This window comes from Panthera pardus, unplaced genomic scaffold, assembly GCF_024362965.1.
Source record: "Panthera pardus isolate Hobbes unplaced genomic scaffold, ASM2436296v1 HiC_scaffold_26, whole genome shotgun sequence".
Taxonomy (NCBI): Eukaryota; Metazoa; Chordata; class Mammalia; order Carnivora; family Felidae; genus Panthera; species Panthera pardus.
Genome location: NW_026526832.1, coordinates 10,923,814 through 10,938,087, shown reverse-complemented (window position 1 = coordinate 10,938,087; position 14,274 = coordinate 10,923,814). Strand labels below are relative to the sequence as shown.

At 37.4% G+C, this 14,274-nt stretch overlaps 1 protein-coding gene across 2 annotated transcripts in view; it reads right to left on the bottom strand.

Moving 5' to 3' along the window:
* PRKD3 (protein kinase D3) overlaps positions 1-14,274 on the bottom strand; it is an 87,137-nt gene that overhangs the window by 38,923 nt on the left and 33,940 nt on the right. For both annotated transcript variants that reach the window (XM_053891000.1, XM_053891001.1), the window contains exons 3-5: positions 7,064-7,202; positions 5,621-5,752; positions 4,717-4,874 (exon numbers count right to left, since the gene is read on the bottom strand). In XM_053891000.1, the coding sequence (XP_053746975.1) occupies positions 4,717-4,874; positions 5,621-5,752; positions 7,064-7,202 (429 nt within the window). The remainder of the gene's footprint in view (positions 1-4,716; positions 4,875-5,620; positions 5,753-7,063; positions 7,203-14,274) is intronic.

Below are 14,274 nucleotides of genomic sequence, written 5' to 3'. Positions count from 1 at the left end.
GTCTAGGGGCGCCTGGGTGGCTTGGTCGGTTAAGTGTCCGACTTCGGCTCAGGTCATGATCTCACAGTCCGTGAGTTCGAGCCCCGCGTCGGGCTCTGTGCTGACAGCTCAAAGCCTGGAGCCTATTTCGGATTCTGTGTCTCCCTCTCTCTCTGCCCCTCCCTGTTCATGCTCTGTCTCTCTCTGTCTCAAAAATAAACGTTAAAAAAAAAAAATTAAAAAAAAAAACAACAAAACTTAAGTCTAATGATGATGACATAAAAAATGGCAGATACAAAATTAGCTAAAACAACTTTACCCCTCAGTACTGATGTTTTAGGAAGTCCCTTGATATTTTAAGTATTTTCTAGTTATTTGGGCTTTACTCCCCCAGAGGAGCAAAGAGGAAAATTAAAGATGTTGATTAAAAATTTTTGTGTAACCTGAGAGATAACTAGATTTTTCTAACTATGATACTTTCTATATGTACAAAGAAAATAATCAAGTTAAATTATAGGCCAGTTCAATATGGCTCATCCCATTCATTCAGCATTCACTGATTATTATACTACAGACCAGACCCTCTGCTGTGTATTGCAGAAACAAAAATGAATACAGTATAGTCCACATTCTCAAGCACAAAACACCTATCATCTAGACATATTATAGATTTTGTTGTAGCTGCTTGTATCTTCACTGCCAGAACTGAAGTCCTGAGGCCTTTCATGTGCCTTCCATAACTTGTAATATCTAACTCAGAGAAGTTGAGTCAACCCATAAAAGCAAAAGAAGCCAGAAGAAACTGTATGAAATAAATATTTCATGTATGTATAATGTATGAAATATATTAGAGAACTGTATGAAATAAATGAAGGGAGGAAGAAAAAAAAAGACTGGAAGAAAGCAGGAAGAAGGTTAAGAAGAAACAGAAAAGGACATTCAAATGGAGAAGAACATTATAAAAAGAACACAAAAATGGTCTCTGATGGATAGTTTTTCCCTGCTATGTAGCCACAAATGTCCCAAAGCATATTAGGAAGCAGTTTAATTTAAGAAAAGTTACAAAAACAATGTTAAAACCCAAACCAAACTTGCTTCAGCTCTCAGGATCTCCCGCTCTAGCCTGGCCCTTTTCTTCCACCGTGACGCTGGGTACTGAGCACCGCAGCGATCCTGCAAAGCTAGTAATGGAAGCCAGCGGGAACGAGAAACAGATGTTGTAGGCTTTTGTTCACCCCTGGCTCCCTATTCTAGTGGTGATTCAACACTCTGCTCCTCTTGCTCCTGCCTCTACCACTTTCGGTTTGTCTCAAGTTTAAAGCACACAAGATGGAAGAAGATCGATTTTGCCAGCCATCATCAAATATGTAGGACACCCCTGTAAGGAAGAACTGTCATAACAAATCCCTTCATATGCCAGTGGCCAGCTAGTGACTGACTGCCTTTGGTCAGGCCCTCCTGGGACTGGGTATTAGGGACATGGTACAAAGCATGTGTGCAAGGAGCTACTCAGGAGACTGGGCTACAGCAGCCACCTAATTTTTCATGTTTAGTACAAAGTTACTTAAATATGAAAAAATAGGCTCAAAGGGATTAATATTACTTAAGTGCAAGCATTATAATCAAGATTTAGCCCTAGGTCTTCTGTCTGTGGGTTTTTTGGGGTTTTTTTTTTTTGTTTTTTTTTTTTTTGAGAGAGAGAGAACATGTACATGATAGGGAGACAGAGAGAGAGAGAGAGAGAAAGAATGAATTTCAAGTAGGGTCCATGCACTGCATGGAGCCTGACACGGGACTTGATCTTATGACTGTGAGATCATGATGTAAACAAAATCAAGAGTTGGACGCTTAACTGCCCGCACCCCCTGCCACCTAGGCAGATGCCCTTAGCCCCAGGTCTTCTCCATGAAAGTCCAGTCCCATCTTTTTCCCATCTCAAACACACCTGAGCATAGGCTACAATCTCATCAGGGACCATGGTTTCCCATTCTCTTGAGTGAGGAAGGCAGGAAAGGTATGGAAGACTGAACCAGAATTTGGAGGAAGGAGGATACTGGTAAAATTACCTGTGGAACATTTGGTGAAAATGGGACCACTAAGACTAGAGTAACTAGAGTGAAAGTTCTTCTCTTACCTTGATTTAATGGCCCCTCTTTACAAACTACTAAAATTCTTACTTCTTTATTAATGAGAAGCCAGAAATTCTCTAAAAGTAATCCGATTAGTTCCATGGCATGGGTTTCAACTAATGTCTAAAGTGAACATTTGCCTACAAAAACTTTATAACATGTTGCCAACTCTCAATCAGATGTAATAATAAAAGCAATAAAAGCATTCAAAGGGGGGAAATTCCCTAATTATACATATTTGACTTTGGAATATTATTCAGTAAAAAAATGCCTCCACTTTTATGCATACGCTTAGTTCCAACAGTTTCTACCTTGATTCTGTCCTGTCCTGGCCCCTCAGGCCTCTGCCCAAATGTACTGCAAGGAATATTCCTCCTTCTCATCTCCAAAGAGCCATCATTCAAGTCTGGTCTCTCTAGTCTTAGTGGTCCTGTTGTAACCAAATTCAGTGACCATCTTCTAGTCCCAAAGACTAGCTTCTGCTCCTCTGTCTCTTTACTCACTTCCCTTACAATGACTTCAGACACTGCAACAGAAACTGCCTTCTTACATGTAAACAATGACAACCCCAGAGTCAGATTCAGAAGTTTCTATCCCCGCCTGGCCTTTTTTCCAGCTTATCTCAGTGGTCAGTGAAGTTTAGTATCTTGACTACTCAGAAACTTTTCTTCCTCACATCTTATCTAAGAAATCAGGATGAGAGCTGCTATGCCTTCCAGGACTGTGGTGAGGATTACATGAGAAAAGACGAGTAAAGCATTCATCATGAAGCCTGGCACGTGGAACTTAGGAGGCTCTCACCGGGCAGCCATTTGGAGTCAGCTCTTCTCTAACCTTCGTTCAGATTCAAGGCTGCACTCATCTCCTCATTGGTATGTCCTATATTCCTTTAGTGTGTCCTCTTTTCCCACACTTCCCTCTCATTTTCCTCCATGAGCTCTTCTCTTACTGTACCTTTTTCCTTTTTGAGACTGCATGCGTGGACTGATAGAAGCAGCCTTTTTTCACACATTCCACTCTACAATTTCTACTCATTCTACAATCCTCTGCACGATCTAACCAATTCAAACATGTCACTCTACTTCATACACTTCCCCAAGGAATTTTCATCTTCAGGATAAAACAGAAACTAATGAATTAAATTTAACCTGATTCATCTGCTCTGTCCTGCCTATTTCCTAATCTAGTACTCCTCATCTAGGGGGAGCTGGCATCCCAGCATCAGTTGTGGGGCTCTTAAAACAACACGCCTCTATCCTACAGACCCCATTGCGACCTAAGTTTCCTGTGTAGTTCATGTATAAAATACACTCACTTTTCAATCACCAGTCTTTTCCCAAGCTCTTGTATATGTTTCTAATAACTCTTTGCTCTCAGTTCTTATGCCACAGCACTCTTTTTTTCTAAGTTAAACATCTCACATTAGTGCTAAGCAACAGGGAAATATGGGATTTTTGTGAAAGAACTTCAGAAGCTTTTATTCTAAGGTGCCTCAGTATAGCAAAATCTTGTGACCAGGATATCAAGCCAATAGCCCAAAGGCTTGGTTCTGCCATTAATTTATGGAAGACCAAAGGGGTTACAGAAACAACTAAATGATAAGATTGCAATCTATGGATGGAGGTCACTTTAAGTACTATCAAAAGAACAAGGAAGTTATTTCTTTCTCTCTTGATCTACTATTTTACTCTTCACGGGTACAATATATTAGGAAAAATCCCTGATCTAAAAATAATTAAATCTGGATTTAATTCTAATGTTGCTTACGAATTTGCTCGGTGACTTGAGTCAAGTTACTACTTAACCATTATAAGTCTCAACTATCTCATTATGTACAGATCTACTAAAATATCTCACTGGAATATTGTGATAATCACTGGGTTCATTCATTCACTCATTCTTACATCACTGAATATAACATATTCAGTGAGTATAACATATACAGAGTATAACATATTGTGCTGGGCATGGTAGGGCACACAAAAGACCATGGGCATTGTCTTCTCTAAACAGATCATGAATTCCTTGAGGACACCATGATATTAAGGTAGAATGATATACACACCATTAGACAGGTCTGAAAAGTGGTTTGGCATTCGACCAATAAAATAACTTCTGGGTAAGAGGAAAATTCAGGAAAGGCAGCTGTTGAGCTAGGTCTGAAAAAAGCATGGAGGAGGGACACCAATAAGAGCAAAGGTAGAGGGAACAATCGGGTGTTCAGGGAATGCTAAATAGAACAGATTGTTGGAAAGAGAATATATAAAGGTTTCCTAGTGGGGAGTGATATAATCAGAGTTGTGTATTAAGCTCTAGTGAAATAAGATGATCTGACTGTAGTGTAAAAGATGAGGTGAAGTATGGGAACCAGGATACTGGTTAGGAGGTTAACACAGTGGTCCAAGTGATAATGTGGTCCCAAAGAAGATAATACGCAACTCATTACTACTGGTAACCTCTGTCTCCAGTAATATATTTTAATTTTCTTAAGTGTAGGAATGTTTGTAGTCTTTAGTGTATAATTTATGTCCTAGGATGATGTCATATACCTCGTAGAAACATAAGGAACAAGTACTAAAATGCCCTCTTATTGCCTTAAAATACATACCTCCTCTGTGGGAAGGGGTACATATTCAGTCTGTAGGAGTCTTGGAACCGAGAGGCCAGGTCCTGGCAGAGATACATTTGATAGACGTCTCTTTCTTACTCCACTACAGTTATTTGGAATCTTGAAGGCACATCGTTTATGATAATTTAATCCACAGCCTAAATATATTTTAAAAGGTAAAAAAATAGATTAAAGAAACTTAAATACGTAAGTATGTTACATAAAAAATAGACGCTTCTTTTATTTAATTTACTTTCTCTGGCAGCAATAGTTATCCTAATTAAGAACCTGAATGACAAACTAAGCAGAAGCCAAAAAATTCAGTGTAAATTATTGGGCTCCACCCCAGACCGACTGAATCAGAAATTCTGGGGGTAGGTCCTAGCAAAGTATGTTTAACAAGTCCTCAAGGTGATTCTGATACATGGTAAAGTTTGAGAACAATTAGCTTAAAGCACTTCAGCAAACTGTAGACTGTGTACCAAATTCCTCCCATGATATGTAAAAATTGTATGAAATCCAAATTTCAGTGTTCATAATTAATTTTATTAAAACACAGCATGTTGTTCATTTCTCTACATCTTGTTTATAGCTTCCCTGGCCCAAAGCAGATTTAAGTAGCTGTGACAGAGACTATTAACCAATAATACTTAAAAATTTGCTCTCTGGCCCTCTGCAGAAAAACTTTATTGACCCTCCACCTTAGAGTACTCAGAAGACTAATCAGAAATGTGCACCTGCCTCCTACCCCTTAGCAATTCTAATGCAGAAAAACTAGATCTGTCCAGTTCTAAACACTGGTTACTACCTAGTCACTAACCAATGATCTTATTCTTTCATTAACGATTAGAGAATGCAAATGCAAAATCCCCTTTCAAAAGACACCAAAACTCAGAACACATACCTTCACATTTCAGTCCTTGACGTACCAATCCCCAGAGCATTTCACCACAATAATCACAAAAAGTAGGAGCTTTGTAAGAATGTACATAGAGAGTATGTGGACGAATCTGGAAGTCTTCTACTGTGGCCAAAGCTTTTAAAAAAGACAAGTACCAAAATAAAACGTATATCTGCAATTACAATAATATTAAGAATGTTGACCATACTCATTTATGTCAAAGCATGTGGAATCTTTCTTTCTTTGTAAGTTTCATTCATCATAAACTATTCTCGGCATTTACTATTGTGGGTTTCAAACTATTTTAGGAAGTTCCTCAGGTCCAAATAATTTGAGCTCCAAAAGGAGGTCTGTGGGTAGATATTTCAATCTCCAAAAGAATATTCTCATAGTGACAAGATCACAAATAGTTGTTAGGTCTAAAACTGTTTAACTTATAACACACTGGGAAATAGAACACTAAAGTAAAAACAAACAAACAAAAAACAAACAAACAAAAAAACCCATAAAACTGTGGAACTTAACCTCAATGGTAAACACTCTGAGTTCTAACAGGATCTCAGTATAAGCTCTTTCCAGAGTCTGTTCTCCATAGTCCTGGTAGTTAAGAAAAAGAGACTCTAAAAAACAGCAGCTATCAAATGGGAAGGATCGAGGACTAATAAGGAAAGGTGAGGGGAGAGAGGATCTCAAGAACAGGTGACAAAGATGAGTCTGAAAAGAGGAAAAATTGGTGGCAGGACTCTGAACTCTTGGCTGGCTTTCCTTTTCCTTCTCTTCCTTCCTCTCACACCCTTCTCTCTCCCCCTCCCTCCTTTCCTGTCAAACAAGAAATTCTGCAGGCCTACTAGCTGCTGTTCCTTTACATTCCTCACTAAATCCTGCCCACCTGCCATTGGATGAGATCAGAAACAGAAGGAGCTAAGGAACAACAGGTGGCAAGAACGGGTGGGGGGGGGGGGAAGGAGGGAGGTAAGAAAATGTCCACTGAGAACACATAGGGAAGGAGCATTATTTAAATCATGAGAATGATCAGCACTGCAGTTTTCTCTTCCACATCTTCATTACTTCTCCTTTTTTCCTGATTTTCTTTTTTGAGCCTCAATTCTCTTCCATGCTCTTCATAGAAATGGGGATAAGCAAACTGAATTTTAGTATAATTGTTTTATTTCAATTTATTTCAAAGAGTATATATTCTTCTGCCAGTTCAAATGATAATTCCCTTAGCTTAGTAACACTCAAATAAACAATTCAGGGCTTATTTTCCTACTGTGTCATCTGTGATATAACCTTCCCGAAAGTAAAAATCACCTGGTAGCCATTACAATAGATGAAAGAAGTTAAGCAACTATAGTATAAAGACTATAACAGAACACAGCATTTAGCACAAAAAATAATGCTTGTTGGGAAAAAAAAAAAGGCAACAAAATAAAAGAAGCTACTTACCTGAAAGAACAACTTCTACTAGGTCTCCTTCATGTATTTCATCTGCTGAGGTAATCAGCTGCAAAATATTTTCTGAATTCATGTCATGGCGAAAGAGAAGAATTTTGTCATACATGCCAAAGAATCCACACTCTGGAAACTACAAGAAAACAGTCTTATATCAGTATACCCACAGGTTTCCAGTTTTATAAGTAAATGTCTCAATCTTATGAAATAATTTTAAGTGTAGTTTTTAGCCTAACACGGTCTGAAAACAATTGTATTAATATCTAAAAGATCAACCATGGACTCAAGCATCCTTGGTTAATTGTCAAGCTCAAAAACAAAACAGCAAACTTAAATATAATCATTATCTTTAGTAAAAGCTCATGTCTCTTAAAAACACAAGATTTCTTTATTCAGTTATTGATGAAGAATATAATCTTGAACTTAGCTGCTACTCTATCTCACACAGCCTGAGAGATCAGCATTCTTTCCTGTCCTCTAGAACCGAGCTTCCTCTCTAGCTACTAGCCACATGCAGTTATTTTAATTAAAATTAAACAAAATTAAAAGTTCAGTTCCTCAGTCACTCTAGCTACATTACATGTGCTCAATCACCACCTTGGCTACTGGCTTGGCTACCATTTTGGAATGTGCAGATATAGAACACTTTCACCATCACAGGAAACTCTACTGAATAGTGCTGGTAGAAGGTTAGCAATTCCCAAACTATAGTCACAAGAGTATCAATTCCAACATTTTTGACAAATGCACCTACAGCCTCCAGCATTTACCTAATACTTTCCTCTTAAAAAACCTTTGGCCAGAGCAGGAGACTTGCAGATCTGTTCGTATATACCCTATGTATATTATTTCAAGGCTTCTACAGTTTGTGACTACAGAGCTGACACTTTGGGGACTGGCATACCAAGGACTAAAAATATGAAGGTATGAGCTCTAAAAGTTTTTATAGTTAATAAAGTTATGTAAGGGAAACTTGTCTTTGCCTCACAAAATAACTGTTTAATTTCTAAATCAAAATCAAGACCATCTTCTAAAATATCAGTGTCTTGGGAAATGCTGCTCAAAGTATTTCAAATTTCTTTAGTTTATCTCAGGATTGTATACTCTCATTGACTTATTTTGGCTCCTCATAGAGTATCCTTTGATGGACTATATGGTATGTCACTGGCCTGCACTGAATGGTCTGATATGTATGTCATACTAAACCATAAATGTATCTATTGCAGGGATGTTGCTGAGGATACGGACCTACTTCATATGGTAGCCCTTCTTTGTGAGGACTCATAAAAGACACTTATCTGGTTGGTTTTAGAATATGAACAATTTGATCATGTAACTAATCATGTTTACTTTGCCCACTGGAAAAAGCAAAGTCAAATATGTAGTTCATTTCTAGCGTGAGTCTAGGATCTTAGGCATGTGTTTTAGGTGGAGATACCTTCTCCTTATCTTCTGAATTTAATTTTCCCATTAAAAATTCTTGTATATTTCTCTAAAAAGGTCTAAATTTTATTGGAAAATATTAAATTAAAAAAATTGAAAATAATGACTTAATTAGAAATTTGAGTTGATTTGAATTTTTTTAAACCTGAGTAAATAATGAAAAAGTACAGAAATATTCAGAATCTTTATATTAGTTCTCCTTTCAATTATCTGAGTTACCAATAATACTTCCAAAACTTTATAATATGCTTTAAACATATACCTAACAGTACATAATTTTCAACTGAAAATATAAAAGTAGGGGTGCCTGGGTGGCTCAGTTTGTTGAGTGCCCAACTTCAGCTCAGGTCATGATCTCACGGTTGGTGGGATCAAGCCCCGCATCAGGCTCTCTGCTGTCAGCACAGAGCCCACTTTGGATCCTCTGTTCCCCACTCCCCTTCTCAAAATAAACAAACTTAAAAGAAAAGTACAGAATCAAAAATGGAGTTTTATTTAATATTAAAACTTGAAATTAAAATTTTATGAAGTATCATCAAATTAGAAAATCTCCATAAATTAGTTGCAACAATTCTTAAGTATTAACAAAAAAGATTCCACTTTCTATCCTTATAAAATATCTAACAAAATATTTGTATGAATAAAATTCCTTTTAAAAATTCACATTTCTGCATGTCCTCTATGTGCAAGGCATTGGCCCCATGGTTTCTAAAGGTAAGACAGCCCCTCCCCTCCCAGAAACTTACAATCTAGTAGGAAGATGGAAATAAAACAAATATATAACCTGATAATGGAAATGTCGAAAATGAAAAATGAAAAAAATTCTAGAAGAGGGAATAAAAAAACTTTAACTGGGAAGGTGGAATGTCACTTTAACAGTGATATTTGAAGAGAATCATAAAAAGAAAAGCAGGGTTTCTATGGGCAGAAAGTGAAAGTGAAAGTACAAGGGTCATAGCTGAGAAAATACAAGGTAAATGGGACAAAGTAAGTGGACCCCTATGACTGAAGAATGAGGGGACGGCTGTGCAGAAAGAGGGCAAAAATGCACACAGGAGCTCCAAGGGGGCTATACTTAAAGAAACTTGGGAGTCAACAGAATGGGGTTCAGGCTTTGCCACCTACTAACTATAGAACCTTAGATAAGCTACTTAACCTCCCTATGCTCAGCTTCTTGTCTATAAATTTGGAATAAAAAGGGTACTGGCTTTATAGGATTCTTGTTAAAATTAAATTACTTGATGTTATAAAATAGTACCATGATCGGTAAATACTAGGGGCTCATATCCCATACGTTAGGGGGTGGGGAGGAGAGAGAAAGAATACCAGAACAAGGCAGTGACATGATAAAATCTGTATCTTAAAAGGATTTTAAACAGGATGAGACCAGAGCAAGCTCCTAAAGAAGGCTGAAGCCATGGGTCAGGAAAGAGGCATCAGGGTCTGGACTATTCAGTAAGACGGAAAGCAAGACAAGAAAGAACACTTCTAAAATCTATCTTTGGCAAATTACAGGGATCATTAGCATTGTTTTGACCAGCCCAGAAGTCCCAATAACTAAAGAGCTAAATAAACACATTAATGACAGAAGAAAAACGTTTAAAAATGTGTGGCTGAGAAAAAAAAATGTGTATAAAATAATCTTGATAAACACATGACCTAGTGAATCCATACTGGCATTAAGAAACTGAAGAGCAAATAAAAAAAATGATAGGGAGTATTAAGAATATTTACTTGAAATAAGCATTTGTGTACCAGGTTGGAAAGCCCTCAATGATAAAGAATGAAGTAATTTTCTGGACTAGCAAATGTTTACATACTTTCTTCATCTATATGTTTGAGAAATTACAGAGTTGCAAGAGAGGAAAGTGTATTAAACAGCTTGTAAAAAATAGATTTCTGCTATTCACCAATTATGACTTATAGGTGTGTTTCGTGGAATATTTAGGAATCATCTGAAAGTGAAGAGTCAGCACAAAATGAAGTAACAGAAAGTAGGGCCTGAAAAAAAGCAAGAGAATATTAAATACTGACCATCAGAGAAACAATGTACCCAAGCTTTAAAAACATTTTGAAGTCTTAAGGCATGTGTACACTAAAGATAAACATCTAAAAAGAAGAAACAGGGAAATAAACCATGAGCACACAGTTTAAAAGATCTAAAAAAGATTATACTGAGAAAATGCCCCCATAAGAACCCCAAAACCAAATGATTTGAATGTACAGGTATTGACTATTCATCATTTTTAAAAATTCAGAAATAAGATTTTTTTAAATGTTTATTTTTAGAGAGAGAGACAGAGAGAGAGAGAGAGAGAGAGTGTGTGTGTGCGTGTGTGTGTGTGTGTGTGTGAATGAGTGAGCAGGGGCAGTGCAGAGAGAGGGAGAGAGAGAATCAGGCTCCAAGCTGTCAGTGCACAGCCCAACATGGGGCTCAATCCCACCGTGAGATCATGAACCAAAATCAAGAGTCAGAGGCTTAACCAACTGAGCCACCCAGGCATCCCCAGAAATAAGATTTTCAAGCAAGAGTAAATTCTTAAGCCATGTCTCAATTCTAACCATACACTAGAATCACCAGTGGACCTTAAAATGAAATATGCTAAGGCTCCCTTCCCAAGTTTATGGTTAAGTTCTGTGGAATGAGTCATGGACATCTGAATTTCAAGTTTACTTTTACATTATTCAATACATTTGTTATGTATACTCTTTTTAAAAAACAGATTTTGTTTTTAAGAACAGTTTTAGTTACAGAAAAACTGGGATAATACATAGAGATCTCATATACCCCACACCTAGTTTCCCCTGTTATCAACATCTTATATTAGTATGGTACATTAATTACAACTTAATGAACTAATATTGATACATTCTCATTAACTAAAGTCCATACTTTATTCAAGTTTCCTGAGTTTTTACTCAATTTCCTTTTTACGTCCCAGGATCCTACAAAGGATACCACATTATCTTTCACTGTGATGTCTTCTTAGGCCACTTTTGGCTGTGACAATGCTTTCTCAAACTTTGCTGTATTGTGTGAGGATGCCACCATTAGAATATATCTGACGTTTTTCTCATAATTAAAATGGAATTATGAGTTTTGGGGAAAAAGACCACAAAGGTAAAGTGCCATTCTCCTCACATCATATCAAGTGTACCTACTACCAACATGATTTATTGCTACTGATGTAGACCTTGATTATCTGGCTAAGGTAGTATTTGTCAAGTTTCTTCACTGAAAAGCTGTTTCCTCTGAACCCCTAATACTGTGCTCTTTGGAAGGAAGTCGCCGTGTGCAGTCCACCCTTAAGGAATGGAAGGTTACATTCCTTCTCCTTGAAGGCAGAGTATCTATATAAATTATTGGGAGTTCTTCTACATGTGAGATTTATCTATTTTCCCCATTTATTTATTCATCTAATCATTTTTAAACACACACACACACACACACGGCCTCACAGATATTTACTAATACTTTGGGATACAATATACACTCTTTAAAAATAGAATTTTATTTATTTTTTAATAGGCAATTTTTTCACATGGTTCAAAATTTTTACAGTACAGAAGAGTAGAGTGCAAAATCTATGCCTGAGTTGTCCAGTTATCCCTGCCATAGTCAACACTGTTGCCAGTTTCCCCTAGCATCCTTCTGAAGATATTTTATGCATAAAATGTTCTTATTCTTTTTTAAATTTATTTTTGAGAGAGAGTGCATGGCACGCATGTAGGAGAGGGGCAGAAAGAAAGAGGGAGGCAGAGGATCCAAAGCAGGCTCTGCACTGACAGCAGAGGGCCCAATGTGGGGCTCCAGCTCACGAACCACTAAATCATGACATGAGCCAAAGTTGGACACTTAACCAACTGAGCCACCCAGCCATCCCTCTTCCCTTTTTCTTTCCTTCTTTCTCTCCTTTCTTCCTTTCTTTCCTATTCTATTCTATTTTTTAATTTATTTTTACAATTGCATAGTTTTATTTTACCAGTTTCCCACTGATGGGATATGGATCAAGGAATAAAACTAAGCCCAAACTCCTGAGTTCAAATCCTGATCATTTCACTTACTATTTAACTGTGGCTAACTTACTTAACCTCAGTTTCTCTATCTGTAAAATAGTACCCACTTCATAAGGCTGTCATCAGAATTAATGAATGAATACACATAAAAAGTTAGAACTCCTGATCCATTTTGGGCACTCTATAAATCTTAGCTACTGTTTCAAATCTTTTTTTTAAGTTTATTTATTTTGAGAGAGAGTGTGTGTGGGTGCATGTGCACACACGAGCAGGGGAGGGGCAGAGAGCTAGGGGGAGAAAGAATCCCAAGTAGGCTACACACTCAGAGTGGAGCCCAATGTGAGGCTCAAAACCACCAACTGTGAGATCATGACCTGAGCTAAAATCAAGAGTCAGAGGTTTAACCGACAGCCACCCAGGTGTCCCTCAAATCCTTTATTACAAACAACACCCAATATATAATCTTACATACTTACCTTTTTCTACTTTTTGAGTATATGATTAGGACTACTTCCTAAAAGTAGATTTGCTAGGTCTAAGAACATCCACATTTGACATTTTTAGATATTGCCAAAATTCTCTTTAAAGAGGTCATACCAAGTTATATTTCCATAAGTAATAAACTGAGTGCTTGTTTTTTCCACATTCTAGTTTATAGTGTTGTATTAGCTTAGGCCGCATAACAAAATATAGACTGAGTAGCTTAAACAACACAAACTTATTTTCTCAAATTGCTGGGAGCTAGAGTCCTGAGACCAGGGTACTAGCATGGTCAAGTTCTAGTGAGAGGCCTCTTCCTGACTTGTAGACAGCAGCTTTCTTCGCTAAGTGCTCAGATGAGCTCTCCTTCCAAAATGCACATGGGGAGAGAGAGAGACAAACCTCTTTCTCTCTTCCTCTTCTTATAAAGCCACCAATCCTATCGAACTACAACCCTATGACTTCATTTAACTTTAATTACTTCCTAAAAGTCCTATCTCCAAAGTCACACTAGGTGAAGGTTAGGGTTTCAACATATGGATGTAGGGGGTTGGGGTGGAGAGACACAATTTAATCCTTAGCAAATCTGTTAATATTAGGTAAAACATGGTATTTCAGTATAGTTTTAATCATGAGAAGTTGAACATTTTAAATGTTTGCTTATTTTTGAGAGAGAGTGCATGCACACGAGCAAGAGGGGGCAGAGAGAGAAGAAGACATAGGATCTGAAGCAGGCTCTTCACTCTTAGGAGACACAGAGAGCTTCCCACTGTTGATGTGGGGCCTTGACGCAGGGTCGGAACTCATGGAACCATGAGATCACAACCTGAGCTGAAGTCAGGTGCTTAAATGACTGAGCTACTCAGGTGCCCCAAGAAGTTGAACATTTTTTACATGTTTAAGGGACATCTGTATTTCCTTTTCTCTACACTGGTTATTCATATTCTTTGCCCATTTCTAATGGATTGACAGATCTTTAAAACTCCAAATCCAACCATTCTTCAAAATGCATCTCATTATGTGGGAGATACTTAATAAGTCCTGGACAACATATCGAACACACACACAAAAAACACCCTGTTTATTTAACAGTATATATGTTGAATTTCTCAAATGATCTGATGCAATAAAACATCCTATACAGAAAAAGGGAGTTTTACCAAAGCAACAGCGTGTTTACCTAAGCCAGACTCCAGCAGAATAAAGAACAAAAGAGAACTTTTTTTCCCTTTCAAAGTTGTATAATTTTAAGAGGAAGAAATATT